We start from the raw sequence: 19,644 nt of genomic DNA, 5'->3' as shown, positions 1-19,644 counted from the left end.
GGGGCACCCACCAGCACCCACAGAGTCCTCCCTCAGGGTAAGCGGGTGCTCCTTGCAGGGCAGGGCTGTCACAGCCCTAAATAACCCCAAGCTCAACTGAAATGCCTGTAGACCCCACCGTGATGCAGGTGCTGGCACCGTGGTGGGCCCCGAAGCCCCTTACCCACCGTCAGCCAAGACGAGCTGCACCCAGCGGGCTCTGCCCTGGCCTCATCCGCCTTCGGCTCCTCCAGTGCTCGCAGGGAGATGCAGCTGGGCAGCAACCGGGGGGATAAATGAAGGGGAAGAGCCCGTTGATCTCGCAAGGAAGACGTGGGCAAAAGGCCACAGCAGGCGAGATGGTTACAGCCTGCCCCGTGGCATCATTGCTCCAGGGCGGCATCAGGGAGGCGAAGGTCCCAGCTCAGCCAGCCCCGGGCCCAGGGTAGAGGAGGACAGGGAGTCTACGGGGATCGAGCCACCGCTGCCCAAACCCCTGTGCCCTCCTTTGCCCCTGAAACACAGTGCCCGGGGCTGTGTGCAGGGATGGGTATTGCAGAGCCTCAGCCTGAAGGGGCCCTTCAAGGTGTAAATACACATACGCATGTGAGCACATATATACACAAGGGGTGCAGGCATATACATGTATATGATTTAATTTATATACATACATGCTGCCACTGCTAGGGTTGTGCCGCTGCACCACGCAGCCCGGCCGGGGCTCGAACCCACGACTCAGGGGCGGCGCGGGGACCACAGATCCCAGGAGGCAGCGTCGGCGGAACTGGGCACTGCGGAGGGCCCGCCCCTGCCCAGCGCCGCCTCTCCATTGGTCCAGAAGCTGCCAATCAACAGGAGAGCGGCAGCGGATTGGCCGGCGGGGAGCAGCGGCGGCGGGCAGGCTTCCTGCAGCCGTCTTTGCGCTGACCCCGGCATGGTGGGTGCGGGCCGGGGGTGCGTGCGGGGGTCTGGCCCCGGGGGTCGCAGGCCCGGGGGGTGCGTGCATGCCCAAGTGTGCATGCCCGGGGTGTCCATGTCCGGAGGGTGCCTGCCCGGGGGTTCTCAGGGGGACAGGGGCTGGGGGAAGCGGACGGCCGCGGCACTGCAGGCTGGTGGGGGGCTCCCCAGCTGCCCCCGGCTCTGGGAGTTCGAGTGCCGGGGTGAGCCCTGCGGGTGTCCCCGGCGCAGGCGGTGATGGGGGTGCAGGTCGTGGTGAGCCTGCTGGCAGCCAGCGTCATGCAGAAGATGGCCCCGCACTGCTCCTTCGCTCGCTGGCTGCTCTGCAACGGCAGGTACGTGGTCCGTCCCTCCCTGCTCGTCCCCGTGGGGCCTTGGGGACACCCGGCACCGCTGACACCCGGCTGCTCCCTTCCAGCCTGCACCGCTACAAGCACCCCTCGGACGAGGAGCTCTGCGCCCTGGCAGGCAAGCAGCGGCCCAAGGCCAAGCGGGACAGGTCAGCCCAGCTCCTGCCCGCGGCTCTGGCGGGCAAGGAGGGACTTAAAACGATAAATATTTTGTTTTGGTGCTAATGGAAGTCATCCTGGCGTGCTGCGGGACGCCCCTGGGGAGGTGCAGCAGTGGCAGCCTCGGCCGCAGACGGGCTCGGGGCCGATGCTGGCGACAAGGAACCCCAAGTCGGGGACGTGCCGCCACATGAGGGGCTTTCGGCACCAGGGGACACAAGGGCTAAGCCAGCTCTTTGCCCGCCGTCCTGAGCCTGGGTGTCCCTTGCAGGAGGATGAACGGCGTGACAGATGACAAACCCCTCTCCGTGCCCCGCGACATCGACCTCCACCTGGACACCAGCCCCATCACCGCTGTGGATGCTCTCGGTAACCCCCACGGCCTCAGCTCCAGCACCCTTCCCGTGCACCCACTGCTCCCTCTGCACGCAGGACCTAGGCGTCCTGGCACCCAGCATCGCCCTGGACCTGGGACCCTCAGCCGTGCCAGGGACCCCTTGCGGGTCCCCGCAACGCGGTGACGTGTCCCTCTGTTACACCAGTGCTGCGTTATTTCCTGGACTACCAGTGGTTCGTGGATTTTGCTGCCTACTCCAGTGCCGTGTACGTCTTCACCGAGGGCTACTACTGCCTGGTGGACCCCCAGAAGGAGATGAACATCGGGGTGCTCTGGTGCCTGCTGACGGTTGTCTTCTCCCTGTATCCTTCTGCTGACTTTCGGGGTGCGATTGCCGCCACCCACCAGGTCCAGGCTGCCGGTGGGCAGGAGGGGAAACCCACCATCCTTGTTTTTAACCCATTAAAAGCCAGTTGAGGTGGAGAACTTAGATTGATGGATTTATAAACCGCTCGCTGATGAGCTGCAGAAGTGCCTAACGAGAGCCTTCCCTGCAGAGACGGTGGCAGTGGCCTAACGATGCAGATGCTTTACAACTTGCTAATGAGCAGAGGGGTCCCATTGGCATTGGGGGGGTCCCAAAGTCCCTGATTTCCTTGACGGCCGCCCCTTGCCCGCAGCAAGGTCTTCTTCATGGTGATGCGCCATTACTTCCGCTCGGAGGAGGGGGGCGAGCGCTCCGTCTGCCTCACCTTCGCCTTCTTCTTCCTCCTCCTTGCCATGGTGGCCCTGGTCATCCGTGAGGACTACCTGGAGTTTGGCCTCGAGCCCGGTGGGTGAGGGGGGGATGGGGAGAGGCAGGCAAGCAGGTGGTCCCTGGGGGCTGCGGGCACTCTGCTCACGGGGGGTTGCTCCCCACAGGGCTGGCTGGCGTCAGCAGCAACCTGGAGAGCATCCTGAAGCAGCGGGGCTGGGAGTGGACGTGAGTTGGTGGTAGGGCGGGGAGGGAGGGAAACGAGGTTTGTGGGAAGATTTTTGGAAGTCTGGGGTGGGAACCACTCCAGGGGTCACTGGGGACAGGGCTGAGCCATCCTCCCTGCACTACCTCCTCTCTCTGCAGGCTGCCCCTCGCCAAGCTGGCCTTCAAGCTGGGGCTGGTGGCCCTGTGCTCCTTCCTGGGCGCCTGCCTGACCTTCCCAGGGCTGCGCCTGGCCCAGACGCATCTCGACGCGCTCCGGATGGCGGCCGACAAGCCCCTGACCCAGTTGGGTAAAATCGGGGGGTGGGGAAGGAGGCGAAGGGGTCGGCTCTGTGGCTGCAGGGCGGTGAGGGGGTTTGGTGGTGGGAGAGGGCATTGGAGGTGTGGGTGAGGGCTGATCCCTGCCCATGGAGGGATGCATGGGGGGAGCAGGAGGCACCGGGCTGTGTGGGGGTCTCTCACGGCTCTACTGCAGGGTACTGCTCCACTTGAGTTTCCTGGCGCCTGTCCTCGTGGTCGTGATGTGGATCAAGCCCATCTCGCGGGACTTCCTGCTCCACGCGCCCATGGGCAAGCAGACGGTGCAGATGTAAGTGCGGCCCCAGCAGCGGGTCCAATTCTTGCGCCCTGGCATCCTTGCTCCAAGGGGAAGCTGAGGCACGGGTGCACCAGTCCACCTCCTTCAACACCAGTAGCCCCCCACCCTCCCCTCGGCTGCCACCTCTCCCATCAGACACCCTTTTCTGGGGCGCTGGGGGTTTCTCCCTGACAGCCCCCTCCTTCTGCTCCAGCATGTCGGACTCTGCCTACAACACCGCGCGCCTCTGGACCATCGTCGGCCTCTGCCTGTTGCGCCTGGCTGTCACTCGCCATCACCTCCAGGCGTACCTGGGCCTGGCCGAGCGCTGGGTGGAGCAGATGAGGAAGGAAGCCGGACGCATCGCCGCCTTGGAGATCCAGCGCAAGGTCTGGGTGCGGGAGTTGGGTCAGAGTGGGGGTCCAGGCACGGCCACTGGCCTCCTGCTGATCTCCCCTGCCCACAGATCACGAGGATTTACTGCTACGTCTCCGTGGTCAGCCTGCAGTACCTGGGACCTGTCATCCTCACCCTCCATTGCACGCTGCTCCTCAAGACGCTGGGTAAGGAGGCGGCAGGGGAATGCGGGGGACATGGGGGCTCGGGAGGGGCAGGATGAGACCTGCAAGTCATCGTAAGCTATCAGCATCCAAGGCATCCCCAGGCTCTCACGACATGAACCTAATGCATGCAGCGAGCGTGCTGGGACTCAGCCACCAGTACATCTGTAGCACGGGGATGGGGCTGCAGCGCGGGGCCCGACCCCCACAGACCTGTCCCCTCTGTCACGCAGGGCACCACTCGTGGGGGCTGCACCCGGAGCGCCCTCCCCTCCCTCCAGCAGCGACGACGGCACTGCCGCGTCCCGGCGGCACGGACAGGGAGGACGTGCGTGCCGCGGTGGAGCAGATCACAGGCATTCTGGGCAGCATCTTCACCCCCCTCTTCTTCCGCGGACTCTTCGCCTTCGTCACCTGGTGGGTGGCCGTCTGCCAGGTCGTCACCAGCCTCTTCGGCCTCTATTTCCACCAGTACCTGGCCGCCTCCTGACTGGGGGGAGCTGGGACGTGCCTCGGGGCGCAGTCGGTGCCTGGCTGCTGGTCCTCTTGCTCCTGCCTTGGCTGGTTTCCCCCTTCGCATGTGCCCGTGGCACACGTGGACGCACACGTGGGGACGTCTCTGCCACCAGCTCTCGTCATGACGGGTTTTATGTATCCGGGGCAGCGCGGGCATCGCCTGCTCCTGCCGCCGGTCACCACTGTGCCTGCTCCCGCCCTGGGCTGCATCCCTCCAGCTCCTCTTCCCTTTCCCGGCCCCGCACGGTGATGGAGGAGCCAAGGCCCCGCAGCTGCGTTTGCCGCTGCCTGCGCCTGCTCGGACCCGACGTGGGGACACTGCCGCTGTGTTTTCCTGGCGGGCAGCGGCTCCTGCCAGCCCCGGGCGGTACGTGCTGGGCAGAGGACTTGGTGGGGATCGCCCTTGCGTGGCAGAGACCCTCACAGCCGGGTTGGAGCGGCAGCTTGGCTCGCCAGCAGAGACTTTGGGCGTTGCTCTGCCTGGTGTTTGCCTCCAGTGGCTGAGGGTGCGTGTATTTTGGTAGGGTCGCTGCTCTGGCCAGCTGGGTGGGAGCTCCTTGGGGTCATCCCTCTGCTTCGTAGGAAATCCTCAGGCCCAGCAGCCTCGACTGTTGGCTGTTTGTTTTAGAAATAAATAAGTAACCCAGAGTCTGTTTGCCGCTCCAAAAGCTGCTGCTTTCTTTGCACTTCACGGCCCAAAACCGCCCGAGCAGGGCGAGGGGTCCCACGGCACGGGGACAGCTGCCTTCGGGCCGGCGGGCGAGCAGCAAAGCCTCGTACGCGTTGCTGCAGCAAGGGGAAGGGGCTGAGCTCCTGAAGAAACGCCGCAGCCCGGCCTCATCGCACTCGAGGAGGAGACCTCACGTGCCCCCCATCGCAGCCCGACTCGCTGCCCGCTCCTGGCCCTTCCTTCCCTCGGCACTGGGGTCGCACCCGGCCTGGTAATGTGCCGCCGAGCCCAACGGTGGCTGCAGAGGTGGGACGGGGTACACGGCCCCATGTCCATCTCATCTCGGCCGCGCTCTTCCCCACCGCACAGTGGGTGCTGGTCCAGCTGCATGAAAAAGGATTAGCAGGTCTGGGCTGCTCAGAGAAAGGGAGAGGGGCTCTGATCCTATTTGATAGCCTTGTAATGGTCTTAATTCCCTCTTGCTAAGGGCCGAGATGAGAAGGCAGCCCTTTGCCCGGTGTTAACAGGGCTAATCCGGCCAGCCCCCCTCCGCCTGGTTCCCGAGTTGCGGACACAATAAAAGCCCTTTTGCAAAAAAAATTACGGGGACATTCCCCTTTTGCAAACAGCTGGAGAAACCAGAGCCCAGAGCAGCACCAGAAGAGCCCAGGGCAGCACCAGAAGAGCCCAGGGCCAGGAGGAGCTGGGCTCCAGCAGCACTGTCACCAAGACGCGGGTGGAAAGGCGCAAGGAAGAAGCGAGTCCCCCGGGGCCACGATGCGGAGGGACTTGCTCCAGCCTGTGCCGCCATCCCATTAAAAGCGAGTCCGACTGCCTTGATGGCTCATTTATCTAATTTTCCTTAAGCATGTGGAGGAAGCAGCCGGGGGCTGAGCTGGCAGGGAAGCCTTCGCGGCAGGAGGACGGTTGCTAGGGCCGGGGGTTGTGCTGCATTCAGACATGCAGACAGTTCCTCCCCTGAGATCTGCCCAGACGTGACCCTCTCAGGCGGGGACAATGACTGATAGACTAGCCAAGAGCAGGAGACAGATCCACAGGCACTGAAATTGGGCCACATCAAATAAAATGAAAGAGCCCCCCCATCTTCCTCGCCCCGGAATTATTTTTACTCTTTGTATCTTTGCTTTATTTAGAACATGGTTGCAGAGCGGAGCCCAGCCGCTAAGGGCCACGCTCGGGCCCTCGGCAGAGAGGGGAGCAGCCGGGATCAAGAGGTTGTGTTGCTGGAAAGGCTCTGCTGGCACCAGGAGACCCTGCTGTGGCCCAGACCTGGCCTGGCATCACCCCGGTGCACACCCACCTTCCGCTCTCGCCGAGCCGAACCGGGCAAGAACCTGCGGGCTGGGGAGAGGACTTGGACTGCAGCAGCTCCTGGAGGTTTTCCTTCATGCCCTGGCAGGGAGGGAAGCAGCGAGCCCTGCCTTCCCACTCCACTTCCACCCAAAATGAGATTCCCCTTGCTGTCCTTGCTGCCTGCGTCCTGCAGAGCCGTTCCTGCTTGGAGCGGAGGGAAAGTGCTGATGGCAGCTCTCTCCGTGGCAGGCAGCCCAAACCAACCTGGGCGGATGCTCTCCTGCGCACAGGGAGCCAGAAAGCCAAAGGCAGGGCTGCTGCCCTCCACCAAGAGCGCCGAGAGGCCGCGGGTCCGGGGCAGGCGGTCAGGGACCCTGCCCCAGCTCTGCCATTAGGTCTCCTGCAAGGTCTGGCGGAAGCCTCAGCCTCCGGGTCTCAGTTTCTCTTGGGCTAAGGCCAGGACCCGAGCTCTGCCCTGCCTTGCGGAGGGCAGCAGTGGGCTGCAGGGAGGTTACTCCGGGAGGGCTGGACCTGCCCTTGCTGCCGAGACCTTCCTACCTTGCAAGGCGTTGCAGCGTCGCACCTGCGCGTGACCCGATACGCAGCTGAAAGCACCAAAAGCCCCAAGAGCTGAACAGGGCTGAGCAGCAACCAGGGGACCCTCAACTTCGGGGAAGCCACCGGACCGTGCCTAAGCCGACAGTGCCACCTGCTGCCATTGCACACCCATCCCCGTCCCACGCTGCGGCGCTGGGGACAGGGACAGCACAGGCCTCCTTTTGGGGGGGAACCACAGGTTTTGAGCCAGCTCCAGAGCTGCTTTCCCTCTTCGAGCTTCTCCTGACTTCCATGCAATGCCCAAAGCACTTCGGGGACTTTGTAGGGTGCTCCATACACAGGAGACCTGCGTGGTCGGGGGCACAGTCAGCCCCACAAGGGGTACTGCCAGCCACAGGCCCCCCCACCAGACACCCCCATGATAAATCCACCCAGAGGTACCAGGCCCCTCTCTCTTATGAGCAACATATAATAGGAGACACCCTCAGAGAGCCTCCAAAGTCAATTATAATTTTTTATTAAATATACATCCTCTCTTGGCACAAATCTTAAAATATATAAACATTATATAACAAAGTGTCTTCACTGCAATAAAATAGAACTCCAGATCCAAGAAAAGCAGTCAAGATTGACGAACATACATACACGCACACATTGATGGTGAGGACACATCTTGACAAAAGGCATTTAACAGTGTTTGTGCTAATATATGCATAGACCACACAGGCAGTGAACAGTGCTGGGAAACCCTGCATCACATGGCATTTAAGGGGGAGATGGGGGTAGAGGGAGGAATCAGCCCCTACAATAAAAAAAAAAAAAAAAAAAAGGCTGTTTTGTAGGAAGGCCACCTCCTCCTCTGGCCCAGTCCAGGTAGAGAGGGTCCGAAACATACGCCCCGGCTCTCTGCAGAGCCCAAGTACCCAGTCAGGCACTGGGGAAAGGGCAGGGGAATTACCCCACAGCATTTCCTCCCCCTCCTGCTTGCCCAGGACTGGCACCAGACTCGCTCGGGGTTGCCACAGTGCTTCTGCTCAAAGTTTCCTTTCATACTTTATCTGCTTTTGTGTTAAAGACACCAGAAGGTGAGGATGATAGTGCTCGAGTCCTTCTAGGCGGAAGGCGATAAGAAGTTAACAGAAGTACCACAATTTTTCCGCAGAAGCTATGAAACTGCTTTTGGAGAGCTCCCGTGGAGTACCAAGGCTACACCACACTACCCACCCCATGGCTTTCAGTGACTTCATGCTTCAGGAGGCTGTGACTCCTCTCCTGATCCTTCCACCACCGTCCCGTCAAGAACCAGCCGGCTCTTCAGTGGCTCTGCCTTCCCAGGGAACTGGCAGAGGTCTGCACAGGGCATGCAGGGCAAACCAGTTTGCATGAAGCCAGCTCAGATCCCACCTCTCACATATTCAAGTTCCCTAACTGACCCTCTGAGCCTCCCAGAAGGACAAGCTCTCCCCGAGCTACTTACCTAGCAAGCAGCCACTTTCACAGAGCAAGTGGGCATCACGTGGAGGTACCGAAAGAGAAAATGACAAGAAGCAGCAGCATTTCACAGCTTGTGAAGCAAAGGTGCTAGGAGAAGCAAAGGCGCTAGGTGGACGAGTAGTTCAAGAACCTTCCAAAAAAACCCAAAACCTTCTGCCCCACCATCTAGTGCCTTTAACTTCTTCCCCCCAGGCTCCTCCCAAGCATCCCTGCCTGACTAGGAAGCCTAGTTGGGCTGTTTGGGCATCACTATCAAAGCTACAATTTTGTCATTTTGGATGCATTTCACTGGACCTGATTTTCCTCGAAGTGCTAGTGCGGGACTAAAGGTGCAGAAGCAAAGAGGGAGGGAGAGTAGACAAGAAAAAAAAGCACAAATTCACATTTGGTGGTAATGCATTAAGGAACAATGAGAAATTTGACTTGAGAATAAAAGCAAGGAACTTCAGAAGAATAAAATAAAAGATTGGGGAATTTGGGGTAGTAAAGAAGTTCTAAAGAAAAGAAGGACTAGAGAAGATTCCTGTTAGACTTGTCTCCCTTCTCAGAGCTAAAGGCAACGGACCTTCTTGGCCAGCACACAGGCACCCTCCCTTTCCAAATCAGCATGCCTAAAACTCCTCGGGCACTCATTCCAGGCAGCAGAGAAACCTGGAACATGTCTCAATTAATGCAAGGATTAAGAGAAGGGAAGAGAACACTCTGTTTCTCCTTTTCTACATTCAAATCAGAGAAGAAAAAAAAAAGTTATTCAAAACCACCCAAAGCAGTAACAGTTACTCTGAACACTTTTGCCCAAGAAACAAAAGCACCAAAACCATTACAGACTGAATTCAAAGATCTGTCTCTGAACAAACACTCAGCCTGCAACACTTGGAAAAATGTGTTTGGCTAAAATTCCACTGAATTAAAATCAGGTGCAGCTGCTAGTTAAGGAACAACTTATCTGAGCCCAATGCTCCCAAGTCTGGCTGTTTCAGGTCTTGTTTCTCTGCTCAGAGTCCCCCAGCTCTAGATGAGCTGCCAGCACCACGTTTCGGCTGCAAGGTGGGTGATGCCAAGGTCAGCCAGCCAGAAGCTGCCTCCTCTACAGGCTTCCCGTTCGTTTAATGTATTAGCTGCACTCCTGACATGGCAGAAAGTACCCTGTGCAGATCTGCCCTCCCATTCAGTCCCAAACAAGAGGCTAGTCATCCAGTGTAAATCCTTTCTCAGTCAGGACCCAGGAGGAATTAAGCCGCCTCTTGTTGCCATAGGGGTTCAGTGATGCTCAACATCTCATAAGACAAGGTCTGCTGCGCTTGCCTCTGAGATGACCTACCGTACTGTGGAGCAAAGGAGCCCACTCTAACTTGGATGCCACAGTTCAGCTTCCTCTCGTCTTCATATAGTACCCATCAGCTGTGCAGAAAGGACTGTGCTTTGAACCGCCAGCCTCCAAGCTGAGAGAGAACTTGGCATGGATCGTACACAGTCAGACAGACATACACGCATGTACGCACAGTCAACTGCCGACACACCGATTTGCTGGTCTGTACTTCGCTTTCCTGGTAGGATGTAACTGCCTTAGTATTTCCTCACTGGGCCAGACAAGATAAAGACAAGAGCAGAAGTAATTGGCTTCTCCATTGGAGAAAAGAAATCAGAGCTCTTGCAAAGGACTAAACAAAATTTCACCCACACGAAGAGAAGAGTTAATCATCTTCCATTAGCAATGGGAGCAAAAAATATACAGAACTCATGGTTACCATCTCTAATGACTCTTAAAACATCACCACCTAACACTTCTTTAATTACAAGGTAAATCAGTGACTGCAGTCAAGTTTCACAACAGAAATCATAATTTGTGGGCTTAGAGACAGAAATTGCTGAGGTTAATACCCCGCCCATCCACAACCATTAAAGTATGATCGATCCCACGTGTTCTAGGAACAACACGCATGCTAATACTTCAGTATGCTGGCTCTCTGCCATGTCCACAAAATGGAAGTGTAGGTGCTCATTTCATAGAGAAATATTTGGCATTAGAAGCAAGTTATGCTCCAAAGAACAAGTGCAAAGACAAAAGAAAGGAGAAAGCTATTTCTACCAATTGTGCAATTACTTCCAGTCCCATTAATAAAGCCATGACACAAGGCTCAAACTATGACGACTAAAACACATACACCAGAAAAGGACAGCTTTTAAATTATGCCTTATTTTTCTTTTATACATTACAGACTGTATCAGCTGGAAAGGAATTTTTATCTTGGTTTATGTAATCTGATTCTCAGAGAAGTCTAAAGTTTGCTCTGACCTCTCTTGCACTCCAAATTTAATATAGGAATGGAACATAAAATGAAACCACCCCCCAAATCCTCATTTCCCTGAAGATGGATATGAAATAGAAACACTGAAAGGTACTTTACCATTCATTTTCAAATTGCAACTGGAAATGATTGGCACTATATATATTTCTGAAGGGTCGATACTGGCTGTGGAGCCCATTCTCCCAAGGACCCAGTTGGTCCAGAAGAACTCTAGGAGTAAAAGCAAGTGAGCTTAGATGTGGACTAATGAACAGAGGTCACACAACCTACATAGCAGGCACCAAAAGACAACAAGGTTGTTTAGAAGCAGGGCCAGCAGCTTGAGCCAACTACTAGGCTGCATTCACCAGACACAACCAGCCTTTCGGGATAGCTAAATCACATGTGCATCTTTGAGATGTTTGTTCTTGCATCGTGCATAAAGCAGCAATAATAATACTGAAGGATAAAACTGCTGCAATTTTAAGTATGTGACACTTCCTTTTCTAGTGCATCAACACTACACTCTGCCAGATCCCTCAGAAAACGCTGCCTTTAAGACCACGACAACGGAAGGGTTTGGGTAGCCCAAAAGCACTACTGCAGCTCGACTCAATCCAGTCTGTGAACCCAGGCGCAGCGTCTACTCAACAACACTGACAACAAACATGAGAATTTGATTTACAAAGTCACTCGGAACTTTCCTCCCCTGCTGTCTTTGGTAATCTCAGAGGGACACTGCAAGCAAGGGATATTTTATGCAAGTCAACCCAGAAATGAAAGAACATTTGAAAAAGGGAAGCTTTTCCAGCCAGCGCTCACATTCAACTTCCAGAACAAAAGAAGTGACCTGGACCTTTTAAATCCTGCTGTGTCCTGTTTTATGAAGACCAATGCTTACAGGTCAGAGGAGCCTGGAATTCCCTACAGACTAACTGGAATATTGCACTTGGCAGACTGCCTCTGGCTTACACGTGTTCAGTAACTAAGAACTGCCTACCAGGAGCAGCAGTCACTTCCCAGATTCAGGGGCTCATTCCAACAGCACCGAATCCTCTCTTTCATCATCCACCACTTCATCTGCCCAGAGAGACCAGGGTAAGGAGCCAGCAGCAGCACATATTTGTTTGAGAGGCTCCACTCCTGGTATCAAAGAGTGAAACAGAAGGGTGAGGCAGCTACTTTAGGGGACTCAGTTCTGCAGAATTGTAAGAAGAATTTTGTTTAGGGAAGGGTTAGTTTCAGCTCCAGGTTTCCAAATAACTCAGAGGCTCATTAAAGAGAAAAATATTCAACAACAGAAAAAACAAACAAGAAAGGTAAGTCCTCAGCTGCAGGAGAGCACGTACAAAGTGAGGGAACGCTAGCATTGTTCTTTCTACACATGTTGTACTTTTCCCCAGCAAGGGATGTGGGGATTAAGCTACTACCTTTCAATATTAGTGCTGTGCTGTAATTTACGGAGAAGGATCTGCGTAAGGTCAAAGGTTGTGAAGCTTATTCCCACCGCAATTGGACCTTTGACCCAGTTCATGCTGAGTCCTTTGTACAAGCCACGGATTAGTCCCTCTTCTCTTATAATCTCCTGCATGGTGAGAAGGATGGAACTGTACGTGTGTCCCATAACCCCCGCCGTCTGCATTCGTCGGCGAACCACATCCAGGGGGTAAGAAGCTGACTGGCCAATCAAGCCTGCACAGGCACCAAACAAAAGCCGCTCCGGAGGGGATGGCTGCAGTTTCCCACTGTGATCTGGGAAAGAGAAAGTAGCAGAGTGCAGAAAGCTTCTTGTAATACACATGATTAAGGTCAAGTGGGCTGAGAACCAAAGAGAGTACCGAGTGCCAGTGCTCCTGAGATTTTGTTCCCGACTTGGTTATTAGCTGACTTGGTATGTAACCAAGTCCTTCTCCACCCAGGACTTGCACCCTTTTGTTCCTTTGCAAGACAGAGATACTGCTTTTCTGCAGTTTGCCTTCTTCATAGTCTGGAATTGGAGAGAGGGAAGCACAAGGCAACCTCCAAAAGCACAGAACATTGCAATTGGTTTCAAGGCCAGGAACAGGACTCATACCACTGAATTCAAACATCTCAAGCTGGCCAAAAGCCTAACACCATTTCATCTGAAAGCAAATCAAGTTGCCTTTACCTGCGTGTAGTTTCTTCAACGTCTCGTAGGTGAAGAAGCTAAGCCCAGCATATGGAATCACTCCAAGGATGGTTGGTGTAAATCCCCTATACAATGTCTTCAATCCTTCCTCTCGGGATATTCGGATGAAGACATGAACAATATTGCTGTACCTAGCATGTGGACACAGGAAAACTAAATCTGTGCTGGTTAGTGACTGCACGCACCAGTAATATTTCCAATAGGACTTTCTGAAGGATCAACAATTAATTAATTAGGCTCTGAGCTCATTAAAAAGCTCCGAAAGGATTTCTGAAGCCTGTCCGCAAACGGAGAAGCCAGTCACCAGCTCTCCTATAGCCCTGTCACAACATGCTATCCTGTCTGTTAGATCTCTTCCGGAGGCGTTGTGCCTGCTGGCCTCCTGAAGAACCAACACACAGGCTTTACTAGTGAGGTCTTTCAGTGTCCATCTCCTTCCAGCTCCTGGACTAACCAGGACCCTGGTCATTTAATCAGTGCTCAGACCCCAGCAGTAAGAGGTTTAATACACCAAAGGCTCCGAGCAAGAAGTGACCCAGAAAATGGGAATAAAGTCATCTGACCTTAAAAGAAAGTTCTGCATTTGTTCGTGATGCTTGTACTTGCTTTCATTAGGCACTTACATCTCCTTCGGCGTGACAGCCATTCGAGCACGGACCATATCCAAGGGGTAGGTTAACATGGCAGCCGTTGTGCCTGCCAGAGAGCCAGCAATGAATCGAGGAAAGGGTGTCAGCGCTCTAAAGTAAGGTGAGAGAAGAGACCAAACAGATCATCTGGAGATGGAAATACTACGTGGCTTTTGAGGATGGCTCTACCCTACCAGCTACTGAATCCCTTCCCTGCCTGTGTACTGAAGAGAATTGGGTGGGTGGGGGTTGAAGCAGCTGTGGTTTGCCACAGCCATTCAAGACAGAGGCTTAGAGAAAATCTTTGTTGAGGACAGCAAACCTGACTTGGGGTGTCTCAGACACTATACACCCAAGAGCAAGAGGCTCAGGCCACATGCACAGCTCGGCTAACAGCACAAGGCTGGATCTTGCGGCTTCTCCTGCAAAGAAAAGCTCGCCGTTTTGCCTGCCCACTCTCAGCACAGGGAAGTGCTAACTCAATGTCTAGGCCACTTCTTGCTCATGCCTCTAGAGGACAGGGTCATCTTCTCACAAAGATCTCCCCTGTGCAAGACTAGAAGCCCAGCCCTTTGCTTAGCCTGCCCCCTTCTGCAAAGTCATCATGAGAGGGGCCGGCACAACTCTGTACCAGAGCTTTCAACTCAGCAGGCCTGCACAAAGCAGAGAAACGTGCTCCCTCCCTACATCTACGGTCCCACAAACTGCTCCATCCTCCTCTTCAAGGATCAAAGCCATGCTGCATCTTACTTTCCCTGGAAGCCGTAGTAACTCCCCAGGAGCTGCTTGTACTCTTCATGTGCACAGAACTGAATGGCAGCGTAAGGGATCACACGAACCATGGTGGCTGAGTTCCCTCGCCAGAGACTCCAGAAGCCTTCATTGAGGTAGGTGCGATAAATCAGCCTGTAGGCTTCCTGCAGGCAACAGATCAAAGGTCAGACAGGGACATCATGATAAGAGGGAGTCCAAACAACAGAGGGGGAAAAGGTGACCCTATAACTTAACCTCTCCAAATCCTCCTTCCCACCCCAACCACAGTACGCTGATATCAGCTGTTTACGCTCGCAACGCTGACTCCAGAATAAGACAACCAAAATGTCTCCTCTGGGGAAAGTGAATCAGATACATTAGCATGAAAAAGAACCAGAGTCAAGAAGACAGAGTTTTACATTCAAGACATCTTCATTTTCCCTCCGAGAGCAAGGCATAGAGCTGGATTGCTGTTTGCACAAACCATTTCTCAACCCAAATTAATCTTCTTAGTATAAGACAGAAACATTTGGATTACACATATTAGCACAGCACACATGGAAGAGCCGTAATCCACATGCAACAAAACATTCAGCAAGCCATGATAGCGATCAGCTCCCAAATTCAAATTTCCTACATACTCTGGAACAACTCCAGTCATGGTTGGGGGAAAGGAGGCAACCACGAGAGGAGAAGGCCTAACAAAACAAAGCCCTGAGCAATGCCACAGCACTTACTGTCATGTCACAGGTAGAACCTGGAGCATGAACGAGCACTGAAGCCCCTCTGTGCTAAGCACCACACAAAAACATGAACATGAAAGAGCACTGCTCTAAGGAGTGTTATAAACAGTACTGTTTCCAGTCATTCCCTCTACGCTCTTTCACTGAGTGCTGCTAACCCAAGCAAGAAAGTTAAATAAATACAAACAAAAGATGCTGTTAGGGCTATTACTACCATTAATCAAACACTTCAGGTCAACAGGAGACAGACACATCACCTCACCTTGGCAGAAAATCTTTTTGAAGACACTAAAAAGAAAAAATGAGCATTAGGTCTTGCAATACACGTTTATATGACCCAAATAAACCATACAGGCATTTTGTCTAAAGGGATAAAAATGGAAGCAAAAGAATTAATGCAAAAGAACATAGAGATTTTTTATAATAAACAAAGACTTTCCACAGACAAAAGCTCCCAAACTCTCTTTAGCACCTAAGTTCATTTTTCCACCTACTGTTACGAAAACGCTGTTTCTGTCACACTTCTTACTTTAAAGTACTAAAAATAAATTAATAAATAAAACATTTTTAAAAAAACCAAACCCTGCACTGACCGCTTATTTTAGTGGAGCATTTCCATGCACAGGTTCCAGCCTAATGCCAGAATCCAGCAAAGAACGGATCTGTTTAGCGAGGCTCCACGCAAGAATGGTTTCATCCTAGCAAAACTCAAATGAACACTCAGTTTCTTTTCTTGCATCCATTCAAACTGACAGCATCTCTTTAACTATGTAATACACAAGGCATTTGGAAGCAAGATTTATTTGGCATACAGCAGCTCTGTTTTGTAACATTCCTACAGCAGGAAGGAAACCCAGGCTAAAACCCGAACAGCAATGCTAATGAAACATGGTTCCAATTAAGTGTCTATTGCAGTTTCTTTCAAACTCCTTTGAGACTTGTAACCTCTCAAGTGTATCAAACAATCACACGCAAATACATTTTCACCACACTGCTCCTTTATGCAATTCAACACTTTTTTTTTTAGAAAGAAAAACACTTCAATAACCAATTGCAGCTGGCTCTGCGATGGAAAAGAGCTCTTTCCTCTCTCCCACAGAAAAATTCTTCAGTCTCTAGTTCAAGGGACAACCTTCCTACACTCACATGACCCAAAGATGCTTTCTGTTTTCACAGACAGGGAAGAGGCCCCAGAGTGAAAACCTTTAGAAAAGCAAGAGACATTAGAGAGCAAATACATTAGTTACTAAGAAACTGGTCAAAATGGGCAAGTTTTAATCATATCCTTTGCAGCAAGTTTAATGGGCCAAACCAAACAGGTCTCTCTATAAATGTAAGCCTGTACAAATTAAAGGTGATTTATACAGACAGCTGTTGACTCACCCCAGTTCTGCAGTTTCCATCTCACCTCTGATCCTGACATTTCCAACCTTAGATGAACTACAGTGTTTGTTCTAGTGAGATAGCACAGCACGTACTTAGTGCTGCACAAGCATCTGGTCACAGATGCAATCCCAGCCTGCAGCCAGCCCAGGCTTTAGCTCCCTATGGCTTGAATTCCCTGATCTATATCCCCACTATTGCAGATCTCAGCCCCTGCTATGCTGAGAATGAAAATCATGTCAAATGAAAGTCAATTCAAAATTAAATCTCATCCAGGGATTAGATTAAACCTACCCAATTCATTTAATCTGGGATGTCAACCAGATTTAAAATTCCTGGCCTCACCAAATGTCTACTGTATTAACTGTTTGCACCCTTCCTTTACAGGACAATTAGTGAGGCTGACAGTTCCTGCGCTCAAAGAGAGGAACTGAACAGAGCCCGTGATGAGGCTGAATCCCAAATCCCACTAAACACGTGAGAATTTTCTATGCCAATTAACTGAATTTCATTTTCAGTTACACACTTTACAGGTTCCAAAAAGGGCTTTGTAATACAGAGCTATGTATGCCAGCTTCAATGCCTCTTGCGGTACTTTTCCTCATTAACTTCAACTCCAACCAAAACAATTCATCTGCAATACAATGCAAGTCTTAGGAGAAAAGACTGCATACATTTGAGCAGGCATAGCCTGGCATCCAGCCTTTAGCAAGAAACTCAAACAGCTCAATTACCTCCTTCCAGTGTCACCACATCTCCTTGTATTGCCCCTTTCCCCTCCCCACCTTATCTCTCCAAACTGAACAGACACAGAAATCCAGAGTGTTACCAATCATCCCCTCAAATGCTGCCTTTACAATGTCTATTTACTCTGTGCTCCAAAACTCTTGTTCTGTCACAGAATACACGTGCCCAGACAACATTCATGAGCCACAGGCATCTGTCCCTAACCAGCAATGTGCATCTGCACCACACTGAAATAGCAAAACTCTTGCTGACTACCATGAGACTTGGATCCAATAGTACGGGCCAGATGCACAGCTGACTGACACCTGCAATAAGCCTACCAAGAATCAAACAATAGGTTTTTAGACTCAATTTACTCTGGTGATGTCACTATTCTGTCTGCATCCTGCCAGTTCTCTGCACACTGAAGGAGGGCAAAGCACTGGAGAGCAGGCTGGCTGAGCAGATCAGAGAAGCTGGTTTGAATTCTGCTAACAATACGCTAAGAGCATTTTTCAAAAGCCAACCGGACTCACCTTGAAACATGATTTTTGTCCTATCCAGTGGAGCTACTGCAGTTTTAGCAACAGCACCAGCCAATGCACCAGACATCAGGGAGTTGAGTACTTTCTTTTTCTCCTGGTTATCCTGGAACAAAGCATTGTTCAGTATGACACAGTCAATCCTAAGCAAAAGTTGTAGTATTTTACCTTTGCTGCAGTATTTACCCCCCTCTCAAGAACTTGGATCAAAATTCTCTTCAAAATTTCCAACACAGTAAACTCTTGGTCAGATCATGAAGCACGAAGATCAGACTTGTCTGCCAAGATGCAATGTTCCAAGGACTGACACCTCTTACATGTACTGTTTTCTCCCTATTACGGTTTCTAAAAGCTAAGCCATTACCTCCTCATGATTTAGGCATGTAGAGAAAGTAAATTTCTCTCTCGCCTTTCCAGTAACACACAAGCCCTATTTCCACATTGTTCCCAAGATCCCAAGAATAAAACAAGACAAGTTTCCTACTTGGATAAATGGAATGGAAATGGTTTTGCTATTGACATTCCTGCCACAGCTCATATTTATAAAGCAGCTATCTTCTTGTAACACATGGGCAGAAAGCAAGTAAATGACTTGAAATCTAACACCGTGAAGGTTACGGACTGAAAGACAAGTCAAGACAAGGCTTAAGAACATTAACTTTGGATACGCTTTGCATTTTCATGGAGAAGAGGAGTTAACACTTTTCTTTTTTCAGAATGTTTCACAACTAAAAAGTTAATGTTTATTACCAAAATACATGGTTCAGTTCAATTTTCCCTTCCATTCTCTGCCTATCTAGTGCTAAATGCAAGGGTAGCCATGCAAAGGCAGCACTGTGTGAACTTCAGCCTGAGTTTTGGTCTAAATCAGACCAAGGTTCAGCGTCTCTTCCAGTGTTTCTAAGAAGAGTCTAGCAACAGCAGCAGGAGCAGGGAAACCAATACTTATGGCTCTCTTCCCAGTTCTGCCACTAAAGACATAACAAGACATAACCTTGAACGAGGAACACAGCCCTGCCTGCCTGTCAGCTGTGAGCGATGCCCAACCTCTTCCCTGAGGGCTGGAACTGCCTGGCTATCCTCAGAGATAGCAAAAGTTACATGTTACATGGCTTGCACATACACTGCAACTCTTTCAGGACTCTGCAGCTCAAATCCCATTAAGATGCTTCCTTTGGACAGTAGTCACCCAGCTCTTCTCTCAAACCCACTGCATATACCAAATAATCTCCTGCTCTTACCTCTGATGAAAGGTGGGTTGATGTAACTGGCTCCACATCCTGCCGTTTGAAATCCACTTGACCTTCTCTCACACCATTACCCATACCAGTTGCACTTACAAGTGGGCAGAAGAGCTACGGCTCCTAAATTGAAAACACAAGCAAAGAGAGAGTTAGTGTCAAAAGTAGGAAATACGCAGGTACTAGAAAGCTTGTACAGGAAGGAGGAGCAACCTACTCCCAGGGCCATTTTCAGTAGGAAAAGCCCTCTCCCAAGCTCCCACGTGAAGAGCATTTCCAGGATCCTAGTGCCATTTCCTTCCTTTAAGGTGCAAGTGTATGTGTGTGGGGGTACTTTGGTGCTACGAACAACTGTGTCAATCATATTAACTCTTTTCATCCCACAAGGAACTCAGCTGCAAGTTACAACATTCAAATATCCATAGATTCTTCTCTAGAGAGAAGAATCAGATCCTGCTCTGTTCTCTGCCATCGCTTACAGTGAGGCTTTTGGTTGCTACTCACTCTGACTGCTGAGCATCTAGATATCGGAGAAGGCATATAGAAATTTAAAACCCAGCCCTGGAAAATGAAAAAAAATAGTCACAGCAGTAAGTCCAGAAAGTCTGTCATTAGCAATTGGAGGTTATTTTAGGAAAGAGATAGATCCAATGCCTTACACGTGCCATAAAGGCTATTTTGATGACACTAGTGATTTGACTGAAAGCAGCACATCAGTG

The 19,644-nt window shown here is 51.8% G+C and overlaps 2 protein-coding genes across 2 annotated transcripts; one reads left to right on the top strand and one right to left on the bottom strand.

The window, feature by feature from the left end:
* Positions 1 to 898: 898 nt before the first annotated feature.
* On the top strand, positions 899 to 4,451 carry TMEM161A (transmembrane protein 161A). Its single transcript, XM_082010959.1, has 12 exons — positions 899 to 916; positions 1,168 to 1,271; positions 1,355 to 1,435; positions 1,717 to 1,814; positions 1,988 to 2,144; positions 2,463 to 2,614; positions 2,704 to 2,764; positions 2,903 to 3,046; positions 3,237 to 3,350; positions 3,553 to 3,727; positions 3,805 to 3,901; positions 4,132 to 4,451. The coding sequence occupies exons 1-12, from the start codon at positions 914 to 916 to the stop codon at positions 4,386 to 4,388; spliced, it is 1,443 nt and encodes a 480-aa protein (XP_081867085.1). The 5' UTR covers positions 899 to 913; the 3' UTR covers positions 4,389 to 4,451.
* Positions 4,452 to 12,164: 7,713 nt separating this feature from the next.
* Positions 12,165 to 19,009, bottom strand: SLC25A42 (solute carrier family 25 member 42; the record flags this gene model as incomplete). Its single annotated transcript, XM_082011099.1, has 7 exons — positions 12,165 to 12,490; positions 12,888 to 13,039; positions 13,532 to 13,648; positions 14,288 to 14,454; positions 15,296 to 15,321; positions 17,679 to 17,790; positions 18,926 to 19,009. The coding sequence occupies 7 exons, from the start codon at positions 19,007 to 19,009 to the stop codon at positions 12,165 to 12,167; spliced, it is 984 nt and encodes a 327-aa protein (XP_081867225.1).
* Between the last annotated feature and the right edge of the window lie 635 nt (positions 19,010 to 19,644).

This window comes from Phaethon aethereus, assembly GCF_964289735.1.
Source record: "Phaethon aethereus genome assembly, chromosome: 26".
In the NCBI taxonomy this organism is placed as follows: domain Eukaryota; kingdom Metazoa; phylum Chordata; class Aves; order Phaethontiformes; family Phaethontidae; genus Phaethon; species Phaethon aethereus.
The sequence above is the reverse complement of the archived record's forward strand: the minus strand, read 5'-3'. Positions and strand labels throughout refer to the sequence as shown.

Coding starts and splice junctions, on each gene's coding strand:
- TMEM161A (XM_082010959.1), top strand. Junction 1,272..1,354: donor TGGCTGCTCTGCAACGGCAG/GTACGTGGTCCG, acceptor GCTCCCTTCCAG/CCTGCACCGCTACAAGCACC. Junction 1,815..1,987: donor CACCGCTGTGGATGCTCTCG/GTAACCCCCACG, acceptor CTGTTACACCAG/TGCTGCGTTATTTCCTGGAC.